Source organism: Abramis brama, assembly GCF_963993115.1.
Source record: "Abramis brama genome assembly, chromosome: 23".
Lineage (NCBI taxonomy): Eukaryota > Metazoa > Chordata > Actinopteri > Cypriniformes > Leuciscidae > Abramis > Abramis brama.
In genome coordinates this window covers 3,424,964-3,437,318 of record NC_139985.1, presented here as the reverse complement: position 1 = coordinate 3,437,318, position 12,355 = coordinate 3,424,964, and the positions used below count along the sequence as shown (strand labels likewise).

At 34.9% G+C, this 12,355-nt stretch overlaps 1 protein-coding gene across 1 annotated transcript; it reads right to left on the bottom strand.

The window, feature by feature from the left end:
- Positions 1-4: 4 nt before the first annotated feature.
- prxl2b (peroxiredoxin like 2B) lies at positions 5-11,585 on the bottom strand. The gene is made up of 7 exons (XM_084100182.1): positions 11,413-11,585; positions 10,527-10,731; positions 9,202-9,253; positions 8,731-8,794; positions 8,434-8,509; positions 7,027-7,145; positions 5-439 (listed from the first exon to the last, which is right to left on the bottom strand). The coding sequence occupies exons 1-7, from the start codon at positions 11,473-11,475 to the stop codon at positions 413-415; spliced, it is 606 nt and encodes a 201-aa protein (XP_083956308.1). The 5' UTR covers positions 11,476-11,585; the 3' UTR covers positions 5-412.
- Positions 11,586-12,355: the final 770 nt, after the last annotated feature.

Below are 12,355 nucleotides of genomic sequence, written 5' to 3'. Positions count from 1 at the left end.
ATACTTTGGTTAGAGTTTTAATATGTACATCTTAAAAAATTCACATTCTTAAATTAACAAGTCACATTTGGTCAGAAGTGCTTAGAAAACAAATCTATATATTCAGGTTTATAAAAGAATCTCATTAAATGGAGTATCTTATGACAAAACACAAACTTTGAGGATTTGAGGATCAAAGCAGCGTTTAGTGTTTATTCACACAACTACTGTGAGTTACTGTTAATTACTCTTCAACAATAGAAACAATGCATAAAAAATGCTCATTGTAACTGTATGATCAGTGCATTATATTTTAGCATCTAAACCAAAGTATCACATACATGTAAAAGATGATTTGAATCAGATTAGCGGGAATACAACACTGGATAACCAGGAATCACAGTCCATTCATCCCTGAAGAACATTGAATCCTCTATCTCGTGCAAACATCTTCACTGCACTGTAAAAGACACAGAAATATTAAAATCATTTGGTTGGTAGTGTAAAAATGAATAATGAAAACTTGAGTATAACATTGGACCTCATTTACTGTATGGAAAAGAGAAAACAACACTGACACATTTTTTAAATATCTGAGTTTGATACCGGTTTGGAACGACATGACGGTGAGGAAATGATGCTAACACGTTTACATTTTACAGTGTCCTTGATTCCCATGTTACATGTAGTTACTAGTTACTGTAGTAATAACTCAAAATTATAAATAATTACATGCAACTAACCCTCAAACCAAACCCTAATCCTATCCTAACCCCATATTATTACTCTGAAACAATGACACCTTAAAATAAAGTGCAACCGAATTTACATTTTTTTAGGATGAACTCTCCCTTTAATAAAGGAAAGTCGATCTTTCAAGCTACAATCAAAGGAGAACTGACGCACAGGTCAATCTGTCATTGGATTTACAGTCGTGTGAAAGTAACCGATCGCACCCCACAATCCCACGGAGGAAATGGCATCGGTGGCTCAAAAACGACAACAGACACCGGTAGTCTTTAATGGGTAGACGAGACCTGCGACACGTCCTGTTATTGAACTTCAAAGCAACGTCGGCTATTCCAAAAGTAACTGTTTAATATAGAGCAGCTGTGGTGCTTCGTCATATTAATAGAAATATATCAGTCATGCATGTCTGCCAAACAAATATTAATGTTTATTCAGAGCATCATCTAATGGTTGAAGACAACAACAACAAACAACAAAAATCAAATGTGAGGACATTATCTGCAGGTTATGAAAGTCTTCTCAAAACCATAATGCCCTTTTGACAGATCTATTATTGAATGCATACAATTTAATGGTCGAATCGATTTCCCTTGAGACTCTCCCATGTCATCCAGTGACGACACTGGGTTTGGGCTCTTGACTGTGTCTGTTGGGCCCTTCCTTCCTGCAAGACCTTCGGGGCCGATCTGCGCTGAGATATGCTGCTGAATGACACATGTTTATTCTTCAGATGGACTAAAGGTCTTCTGGTAGATCTAAGGGTGTGGTACGACACAATGGATTCTTCTCGAGCAGCCGGACTTTTGACTTCGGCATGAAGTAAAACAAATGAGACCACAATAATAGCTCAGAATAAAGCCTTCTAAAAATATGGAGTGCCACTTCACAAAAATTTGCTCAGAGAAAACGTATGAAATGAATGTCCCTTGCAATCAGAATGGTTGATTAAGCAGCAAAAACAGTTTTCAACATTAATAATAAGAACCATTATTTATTGAGCACTAATTGACAGCATATTAGAATGATTTCTGAAGGATCGTGTGCTGGAGTAATAATGCTGAAAATGCATCTTTGATTAAAGGAATAAATTACAATTTAAAATATATTAAAATAAAGACAGGTTATTTTAAATTGTAATAATATTTCACAATATTAGAGTTATCACTGTATTTTTTGATCAAATAAATACAGCCTTAATGAGCATAAGACAAAAAATTACAACATTTTTATGACTTAATGACACACAAAAAAGTCTTATTACAAACTTTTGACCGGTAATGTATGCAAACTAAACTAATTTTATATTTCTCAATGATCACAAGCTACAAACTTGTTGCATTTTGGCAAATCTGGTGATTAATTCCTTATAAGTGCTCATAATATCAATGTGATTAATTAGATTTATTAAGAACTACTAACCATTTAATGAAAGAATAGCACATTTTTGTTATTTTGACTTTAAACGTTTTGTCCAAATGAGAACAAAGGTGTGTCAGAACATCTGTAAGCTTTTTGGCTGGTTTATTCACCTCCTTAAATCTCAAGAACAACAATTCAGTGGTGTATTCTCTGAATTGTCGAAAGACATTGATTAATAAGGCCAGAAATATAAGGGAATACATGTTTTGTCATCTAAATATAAATGCAAAGACTTTTATACAATTGTATGTGTCTGTGTACTTCTAAACTTCTTGACTGTACTTGGAAATAAAGGTTATGCAACGAAAATCTCAATTAGAACTGGATTGTGTTGGAAATCTAAATCTAAATTCTGCCATTATTTACTCATGCATGTTTTTCTGTCTTGCATGCAATCAGTATGATGAAACTGAAGAAGTACTGGGACAGCTGAGCTCCCAAAATGACAACAAAGCATCATAAAAGCATAATAAAAGCAGTCCGTTTGACTTGTACACTATATTCAAAGTCCTCTGAAGACACACATATCTACACATACAGAGTTAATAAGCTTTTATAGAGGCTAAAACAGTTAAACCAGAAGATTTCTATACCGTTTCATATTTGATATGCAAAATTTTAAGGCATCTAAATTATCAACATGATCAAAACTTTGATGAATGACCACAATGCACACGCCTTCTGTCGTCTGATTTATAGATTATACTTTTTAAGCAAGTAAAAAGTGTTTTAATGTAATTGTAAATGCGTCCCCATTCAGCTCGTGGTTCACGTGTCTTTTTGCTGTGAAATCTTTACTGATTTTTAGTAAACGTAAGAATAACTTTTGTATTTGTTATTAATATTTCAGGATGAACATTAACTGGACGGAAGCAACTTAGGTTTACTAGATTATCAATCTCAACACACGTTTATTTTTTATTTTATTTTAATCATGTTCAATTGTGAGTATCAAATATGATCCATCAGGCTTTTGAGAAATGCAAATAATCGGCATTGTATTGCATAACATTATATGTTTTTCCCCACAATAAAAACTACAGAGCTTTGATCATTAAACTAGGCATTTAAATATCTTACTAAGACATATTATTGGCAGATATGTGACCCTGGATCACAAAACCAGTCACGAGTCGCAAGGGTATATTTGTGGCAATAGCCAACAATACATTGTATGGGTCAAAAGTATCGATTTTTCTTTTATGCCGAAAATCATAAGGATATTAAGTAAAGAAAATGTTCCATGAAGATATTTGGTAAATTTCCTACTGTAAATATATAAAACATTTATTTTTGTGAGTTAATGCAGCACAATCGTGAACATAAATGCACAACTTTAAAGGAGATTTTCATAAAAATGTTTTATTTTTATGCACCCTCAGATTTTCAAATAGTCGTATCTCGACCAAATATTGTCCAATTATAGCAAACCATACATCAGTGGAAAGCTTATTTATATTTATTCAGCTTTCAGATGATGTATACATCTCAATTTCAAGAAATTGACCCATGTGACTGGTTTTCTGGTCCAGGGTCACATATAGAGTGACGACTGATATTTATATGATAATTATGATTAGTATCTGCTAAACTGTTACAAAGATCTACACTACAAGTGATGAGAATTTCATCTTTTCAGCCATTAAAATATCAGGAATTGCACCAAATTGCATATTTTTGTTCAGTTTGAATAAGATTTAGGTGCTGTTTGAGCTCCATATTCTGCACTATTTTTTTTCCCCTTTTTTCAAGATTTACGCATTTCAGTTAATAGTAATATTCTATCAAATTGAGTTATTATGAATTAAGAAATTTATACAAAATGTTTTAATAAGCTCTAGTTTTATTTTTACTCATTTAAAATTATTAATTACATTTTTAAGATTTTGTCTAAAAGGTTCAATAAACTTTCAAAAAAATAATTTCATATGTTAGGCTTTACAAGGTTATTCTAACAATCAGTTGCTCTATTTCTTCTGTTTCTCTGGGAATTCTCTATGGAGAAAGTGTTTGCTTCTTCGACTGGACAGACAAAGAGTGCGTGTCTATTTCACCTCATCTTGAGCTTGACAAGGAAAAGAAAGGCAAAAAGTGCCATTTCCTGCAGGATACCACGGTAAAGTCCTTAATTCACACCATGTGTGACTTTAGGAGTTGTACGTCTATGTAAACCCCCCCTGTAATAACCAGCAGCAAAAATGGCATCTGCTGGTTTTAGTGGGTTTTGTCGTTAAGAGGAGCTCCACTGTAATCTCACGCCCAGGTGCATCATGGGACCTCAGGGTGGTTAAGATCACACTAAACCAAGAGATGAGCCTCACAACAAGACTCTGTTCTACCCCACAATCACTTCACTTGTTCAAACATCCACTTACGTAAGCCAAAGCATCTGTGCTCTAACATCAGAGAGATTCATGCCTTTCTTTCTAGAACAGCGATTGGTGAAGTTGCTCATTGACATGAATTAGGTCACGCTGCGGCAGAACACAGATTCTTTAGCATGTCTTGTGGAGGCCTTTAAGGGTTTAATTGTGCTTTTCCTCATATTCTGGTCTATTTAAGCCACTGAGGTAAAAAAAACAAGATATTATTCCAACGAAATTGAGCAAAACAAGGTAAGGATGTCTCTGGTGTCCTGGTTTCACCGTGGATGCAATTAAACGTTCTTGTGTGGTTGCATGGATCAATGCAACTTAAAATCTTACACTCTATAAACTCTTTACTGCAGTAAAATCCACAGTGAAATTGTCCTTGTAATGTAAAGTAACCCAACACAATACACAAAAAGAGTATTTAGACTGGCTGGCCTTAAAAATACATTAATGTAATAGTGTGGTCACATATTTTTGAGTCAATTAAAGTAGAAACATGTACGAGTGGGTAATGTTAGACAGTTTGTGGAGAAGTATCACTTGTTCATAAGTAATACAATATCAAGCATCAACATTAGTACAATACTGAAACCACTTTATAGTCATTAACTTCAATCTGAGCCATTTAAAATCACTTCAGATAGTTATTAGAGGTGGGCAGTATGACTAAAATCCTATGTATATGACTACTGATTTCATATATATATATATATATATATACACTTTATGAAAGGTACTTCATCTCGTCCATCGTGTTTTATTTGGGACATGAACACAAATTGAATAAATGTTAAGTCTGGCATCAGTGCAAAAACAGCTTCACATCAAGTAAAACCTGAGTAAAAAATCTAGAAACAGTAACACTAATATTATAAAATGGAAAGTTCAGACTTTTTTCTGTATGTTTTCTTTAGTTGCATTGAAAGTCATTTTAAGATTACATATGTATGCACACATTAGAGCGGCACGATTCTGGGTAAATTAATCACAATTTTTTTGTTTAAAACAGAGATCACAATTCTCCCACGATTCTGAATAGACAACTAAACCAAAATGTTAATTGCTGTAATCTATTTTAAAAAATATATTTAATTAATTTGAATTGATTTTTTTTTTTTTTATCATTTTGAATGACTGATTCAATGACTTCACTTGTTTAATTACTGGATTAATCAGCGTTTTTGATCGCAGATTTGAATGTTTGCAGTCATCATTCTTGTCAAAGGATTGATAGACATACCCAAATCAATGTCATTTAGGAATAAGATCACGTGCGTGTTTGAATGGAGATCGCGATCTTTTAACAATTAATCTTGCAGCTCTAGCACACTTTTAATTAGATATTAATGCATTAAGTAATGCACTTCAGTGGCCCACAAGAATATCTGAAGGCCCACCATTTCTAGATTCTGTAAATTAATTTGCAGGATTCCAGAAGCTCATTTTAACCAATGAATTTACCAGTTGTTCATTCTTTACTGGCTAAGGATTAAGGATAATGAGATTTAAGAATATTTTTTACTCGCTTTTACTTACTATTTTCTAGCATGGCATGAGTAAAACATTTTTGGCTGTTTTAACTGATTTTAATGCTTGTTTTGTGTGGTTTTAAATAGTTTTAAGTCACCTTGAGGCCCTCTTGGAAGTATACTGAGGCCCCTAGTGAAGAACCACTGATGCTTTTCTATCTAGTTTTCCTTATTTATTGCAATGTTGTTCCTATTACCATAAAATATCCAGAAACAATTTAGAGGAAGAACTCCTGACTGGTTTACCCAATGACATTCACAACCACTAACTTTACATGCGACATCTGACTATACTCCAGTATGAAAGGCCCTGTTTACACCTGGTGTTAAGATGCATTTTGGTCAACTGGATCACAAGTGGACGACACTAAATACAGGAGTAAATGGGGTCTAAAACGTTTTGAGCTTGTGCACTTTCAACCACTTACAAAGCTAAAATGCATTAGACCGGATTGCTCTCGTAGTGTAAACGCTCATGTGTTCAAATGCGTTTGAACAGCCACTAAAGACGCCTACTCTCGGCCTACTGACCTAAAGCATAAACATTATGAGAAGTGCGATAGCCAGACGGGACTTTGTCGGTATTAAGACCCAAGTTTGGTTTGAAGAATGAAAACGTACCAAAGCACAATGTTCTGTCACCATTCCTGATATCGGTGTGGTCTAAATGCTGTCAGAGCAGAAATAAAAGCTGATGCTCTCTGTATGTTTTTCCGTCATCTCCGGTCACGTTCATATATGAATTGCGTGAGCTTCTTTCATCCATTAGATCGAAAGATCTAAAGCCCATACATTTACCCACCCCTCGAAGAAATCAGGACAGAAGTGGGTGAAAGTGGACAAAAGAGATGGATAAAAAACAACAGGTGTAAACGGGAATGTGTCTGTCTCGTCTACTTGTGATCCGATCGACCAAAATGCATCTCAATACCAGGCGTAAACTGGGCCTTTTTCTGTTTTAAAACTTCCTGTTATACCTGTGGCTTTTCACCAGCCTGGACGTTCGCCGAGATCCCGAGAGCTTTGGTGATGTCTTCCAGAGATGCGTTGTCTGCAGGCGTTTTCTGGACAAAATGCAGCAAAACCTTTTCTCCACCTGAACGGAGTGACACATTTAGCATTGTGATATTGTTTCCACGACAGTTAAGCACATTTAACACGTTTCATGAAACGTTATGGTGGTACAATTTAAACATTAAAGGGGTGGCATAATGCCCTATGTGAAGTTTTAGCTCAAAATACCCCACAGATATTTGTATATAGCATGTTAAAGTTCTCACTTTTTGAGGGTGAGCAAAAACGCACTGTTTTTGTGTCTGTTCCTTTAAATGCAAATGAGCTGCTGCTCCCGGCACAGTGGGCGGAGCTTCAAGAGCTCGTGTTCTTTTACCTCACACACACATGCACTGAAAATTTTAAAAACTTTTAGCCTTTTGTTCAAACCGAAGTCAGAAAGATGGAGAGACTCAAGAAGAAGTGACAACATGTAGAAGCAACAGGACGTTTCTGAATGGTTAGTTGATGAATTTATGAAGCTGATGTGTAGTTATCTTCTAGTCACTGATTAGCATATTCTGTCTTGATAATCTATAAATAGTGTTCTGGGGGCGGGGTTTATGTAAATTTTAGGGTTTGAGATGTCACTAACCCGGGAGGAATGTCGTGTAGTCTCTACCAGCCGTTTGTTGTAGTCCTTAAAAAGTGATTTCTTCAAAAGCAAATCTCTCCCTTTGCTTTGAACTTTGAGCGTTGTAACTTTGCAGATGTTGTTTATGCTCAAACAGCAACATTACACACTAACTAAAGTTAGAAAAGTGAAATCATATTCAACCACCCCTTTAAATTAATCTATTTTAATTAGAAAAACAATTGCGTCTGGACAAATATTCTCATCACTCTGTTACAGCAATAAGAATCTAATGAGAATCATCATGAGATTAATGAGAATTACAAACAAACTTCAACATCCAGTTGCATTCAAGTAATGAGAGTTCAAGTAATAGGAACATTAGTTGTATTTCTGAATTAGTGCTAGCCATACTGTTGGCACCCAGAAACATTTCAGAGACTCATCAAATCCAGAAACATCAAGGTATTATTCTAAAATGTTAATCTCTGCTGCAAGCAGATTTCTTCTCATTATTTCTCATATATTCACAGATTTGCATGTGCTACATTTTTTAAATGTGAAGTCATGCTGCCCTCTAGTGACAATAATGCAGACTGCTTAGATGACAAGTTTTGGTTCTCTTCTATGACACATTCATCAGTGCACAGAGGAAGAAAAAGACAATCACTATTAAAAAACTACAAAACTGGATCAATACAAAATTTCCCTGTTGAAAATCATGAAAATATGACATCTTACTCAGAAACTTTTTTACCTTTTGCGACGATGAGCATGCCTCCACTCTGCAGAAGATCTCCACTAAAGTTTCCTTGAATTCCTTCTGCACTTGCCTTCAAGACAGGGTGAAAAAACATGAATCAAAAGAGTTATCTAAACGTTTTTAGCACATTTTGAAATAAGCTATTATTTATTTAACACCTTGAATTGGGTCATTATTAAAACTGTTTACAATTAAGACATCTCATTAGTCACTTAATCACTAATTATCATTAGGCCAGAATTATAATTTGCATTAAAAAAATGACTATTAAAGGCAATGCGTTATAAATACCTTTGAGGCAATTTCTCGTACTTTCTTTCCCATGGCAGCTGGAACCACATTCATGGCATTGTACCTGAGATTGGAAACCAGAGGATTTTTGTCATGCTTGATTCATGGTCCAACATCACGCATTCATTCACCCAAAAATAAAAATTCTGTCATCATTTACTCACCTTCTAAACCTTTATGAATTTCTTTCTTCTGCTGAACACAAAGGAATATTTTATGAAGAATATCGGTAACCGGACAGTTAATGGACCCCATTGACTTTCATAGCATTTTTTTTCATACTATTGAAGTCAATGGGGTCCATAAACTGTCTGGTTACCAACATACTTCAAAATATCTTCTTTTGTGTCCACAAAACAATTTGAGGGCGAGTACATTTTGAGAGAGAATTTTTTATTCTTGGGTGAACTATTTCTTTAAGACTTTTTAAATTAAGAATTCAATACCACAAGTAAAAGTTGAACCTCATACCTTTTAAAGCCTAAATCTTTGTAACACTGTTTCTTCTCGTCAATGTAGATGTCTAGAACAAAGAAAAAGTTAAATATTCACAGGATCAGGAAAACGCCTGACACCTTTTATCAGTGGCAAACCCAAGGTAAACACAGACATGGCTAGCAAAGTAACAGGTACAAAAGACAGTAAAAAACACAAGTTTTATCACTAATAAATTCAAAACCCACACAATGAGCTTAACCTGAGGTTATCACTTATTTCAGAAGAAAGAATGCAGTATTGAAATCATTCTTTAACTCAATGGGGTCCAAGAGGGCACTTGTGAAAACTGCATTTTGCATTTGATAATTTGTTATTTCCTGCTTTAGAGACGCTCGAAGAAAACCCGAATCCAGCACAAGGTGATTTTGAGCATCTTTTGAGCAAGAAAATGATCAATGTCACTCAGTTACACACATTTGATCAAACACTTAGTGTGTTATGTTATGCCATGCATTATTTTACAGTTTCTTTCATTTCCAAGTTTAAATGTTTAAATCTCTTTTTTAAATATTTAAATAAAATAAAAAAATATTATATGTTTTTCATAGTCTTGACACATTTCCAAAGTTTGGTTCCCATACTAAAAACTACGTATTTTTAAAGAATTTTTTCTGCATCTCTTTTGGGTCAAAACGGACACAAATGCATAATGAGTTAAGGCCCGTTCACGCACCAAGACAGATAACTATAAAGATAACAAGCACAAACTTTCTTTTAGTGTTGAAAAACTACTGTCAGGATTTACTAAAGACACACAGTGTAAAATAATCGCTGAGAAGGCGTGGACAGGGTTATCTTTGCGGCTGACATTTGCAGGAGTTTCCCTTTTAGACACAAAACTTATGGGAAGAGAGTATTCAAATAAAACATGCAAGGTTTGCGTAAGTCAATTTACTAGTATTTGTGTCATTATAAACCACCCATAAAAAGCATGTCTTAAACCAGACGCTAATTTGCGCTTCTCTTGGCAGATTGCGTTGGTTATTGTGGAAATGATCCAGCTGCGTTTGTTCATTAATTTGCACGTCGTCAGTAGACCTAAAAGTGATTTCAATGTCATTATCGTCACATTGCATTTGTGTTTTGCACTCTGCTATTCATTTATATTTAGAACTCTTATCTTTATCATTATCGCTAAATATATTGTCTTTGGTCTGAACAGGCCTTCAAAAGGTAACTACTAGATCTTTCACTGTGGTCTCAGACTTTAATAAACCACTGCATATTTGAGCAACAGTGTTAAACTAAGAAATTAGGAACAATATTAAACAATATAAAGCCAAGTGCCAAATCCTCACCGCCCTTGAAGAATCCCCCATCCTTGAACTCCTTCACTCCCATCTCTTCTGGTCCGATGCCAATCAGAGCGATGCCATTTGCTTTCAGGTCTTTCTCCAGTTTACTGACCTCCGCTGCCATCCACCGGCACACCTGACAACCAAACCTCCGCAAGAAGAAGAGAATGACCGTCTGCTCCCGCCACAGAGAACCAACCTCCACCATCTAATGAACAAGACAAGAGACTAACAGATCAACAGACATATCGCATTTTCATTCATTAGTTCCAGCTTATCTGGAATAACACGCATATGGATGAAACCAACTTTTTTTAATATTTTTGGGTGGATGACACTACATATGAAGCCATGACATGCTAGAGTTCATTTAAAATTCAATTTCTAATTATTACACATGCCATTTTTAAGCTCATAATTAAGAGACTACATATTTAAAATGTTAATGTGTGACAAAAACCTGAATTCCTGATTCTGAAAAGAATGAATGCTCATGGAATGTCCATGGTAATTTATCATGTGACTTACTGAGTGAGAATTATTTATTTCAATAAAATTTAACTTTCAAGTATTTAGGTATTCAAGTAATTTCACTTTTAGGTATTTAAAATAAATTGAGTCACATGCATGTTTTAAATGGTTTGAAAAATATGCCTGCAAGTTATTGTTGTCACAATATGAAAAATCAGAACAGGAAGTGTTTTTCATGACAACACTTTGAAATTGTACTTTAAATGATTTTAATATAAAGCAGTACTGTATTTCTTGTTATCAATAACCAGGTTTCTTTAGCACTCATTTAAGTTTTGGAAATGATTCAGAACATCACTGTAGTCTGCTAACGTTAGTTGTATGCTAATTTATAGGAACATTGTAGTTGAATTATTACCTCTCCAGACGTGGTGTTTTTTAGTTGGTTGTTTCCAAGGCTGGTCAAATTCACAGACGACATTTTCTTACTGTTTATTTTTGGCCTTTAGGTGTGAAAATTGCCCTTGTTGCTTCAGCGGTTCTTTACACTTGTCATTACACAAGCACACAAACTCGCCGCTGTTATATACACACGCCCACTTGTGTAAGACATGACGTGAGTGACACTCGTATAGGCCAATCACAGCTTCGGGAATTCAAACCATGCGCTCGAGGGGCGGGGCATATTACATAAATATGACAATGGCAACTATTATCTGTTAGTTATTTAATCACTTCCCGAATTTTTTTTCCCCGTACAAACTCAGTACTTGTATATATGAATCACTCTAGTCTACAATATATATTTAGGCCAAAATAAAGGCTAACATATTCTATAAGATAATTTAGGGTGTGGTTTAGTACATCAAAGGTCAGTAACTTCAGTCTGTCTTCCTCAATTCGAAGGTTGTAATGATTTACATTAAATAATCAATACAGAGCAAGAGAAAAAAAAAAGATTTGACTCAATATCGGTGTACAGTAAATCATTAACTTCAGAAAGGTGTTGGTTTGCCACTCCTTAATGGACCCCTTTCACAGACTGTGATGACGCCTTTTTGGCGGTCATCATCAACATCGTAAATCCTGCATGTAGGCTGGATGTAAATCCTGCACTTTTATGTATGTAGGCTACATTTCTAACACTATACTTTGTATTATATTACCTTTGAAACAAGTAACTAGTTAACGCTGCTGTGTGGGTGTTTCTAATAGGCTATAGGCTAATAGGCTGTAAAGTTGACTTCAGTTAAGTTAATCTTTCTCTCTTCCGACTGCCTTTATCAATCTCTCTTTATTCTATTCCTCTTTTTAAAGTTGTGAAAACACATCACTGTGGAGTTTTTCTTTTGCTATTTGAG

Coding starts and splice junctions, on each gene's coding strand:
- prxl2b (XM_084100182.1), bottom strand. CDS start 11,475: ATGTCGTCTGTGAATTTGACCAGCCTTGGAAACAACCAACTAAAAAAC. Junction 10,732..11,412: donor AAAACACCACGTCTGGAGAG/GTAATAATTCAA, acceptor CTTGTTCATTAG/ATGGTGGAGGTTGGTTCTCT. Junction 440..7,026: donor AGGCTGGTGAAAAGCCACAG/GTATAACAGGAA, acceptor TGTCTTTTACAG/TGCAGTGAAGATGTTTGCAC.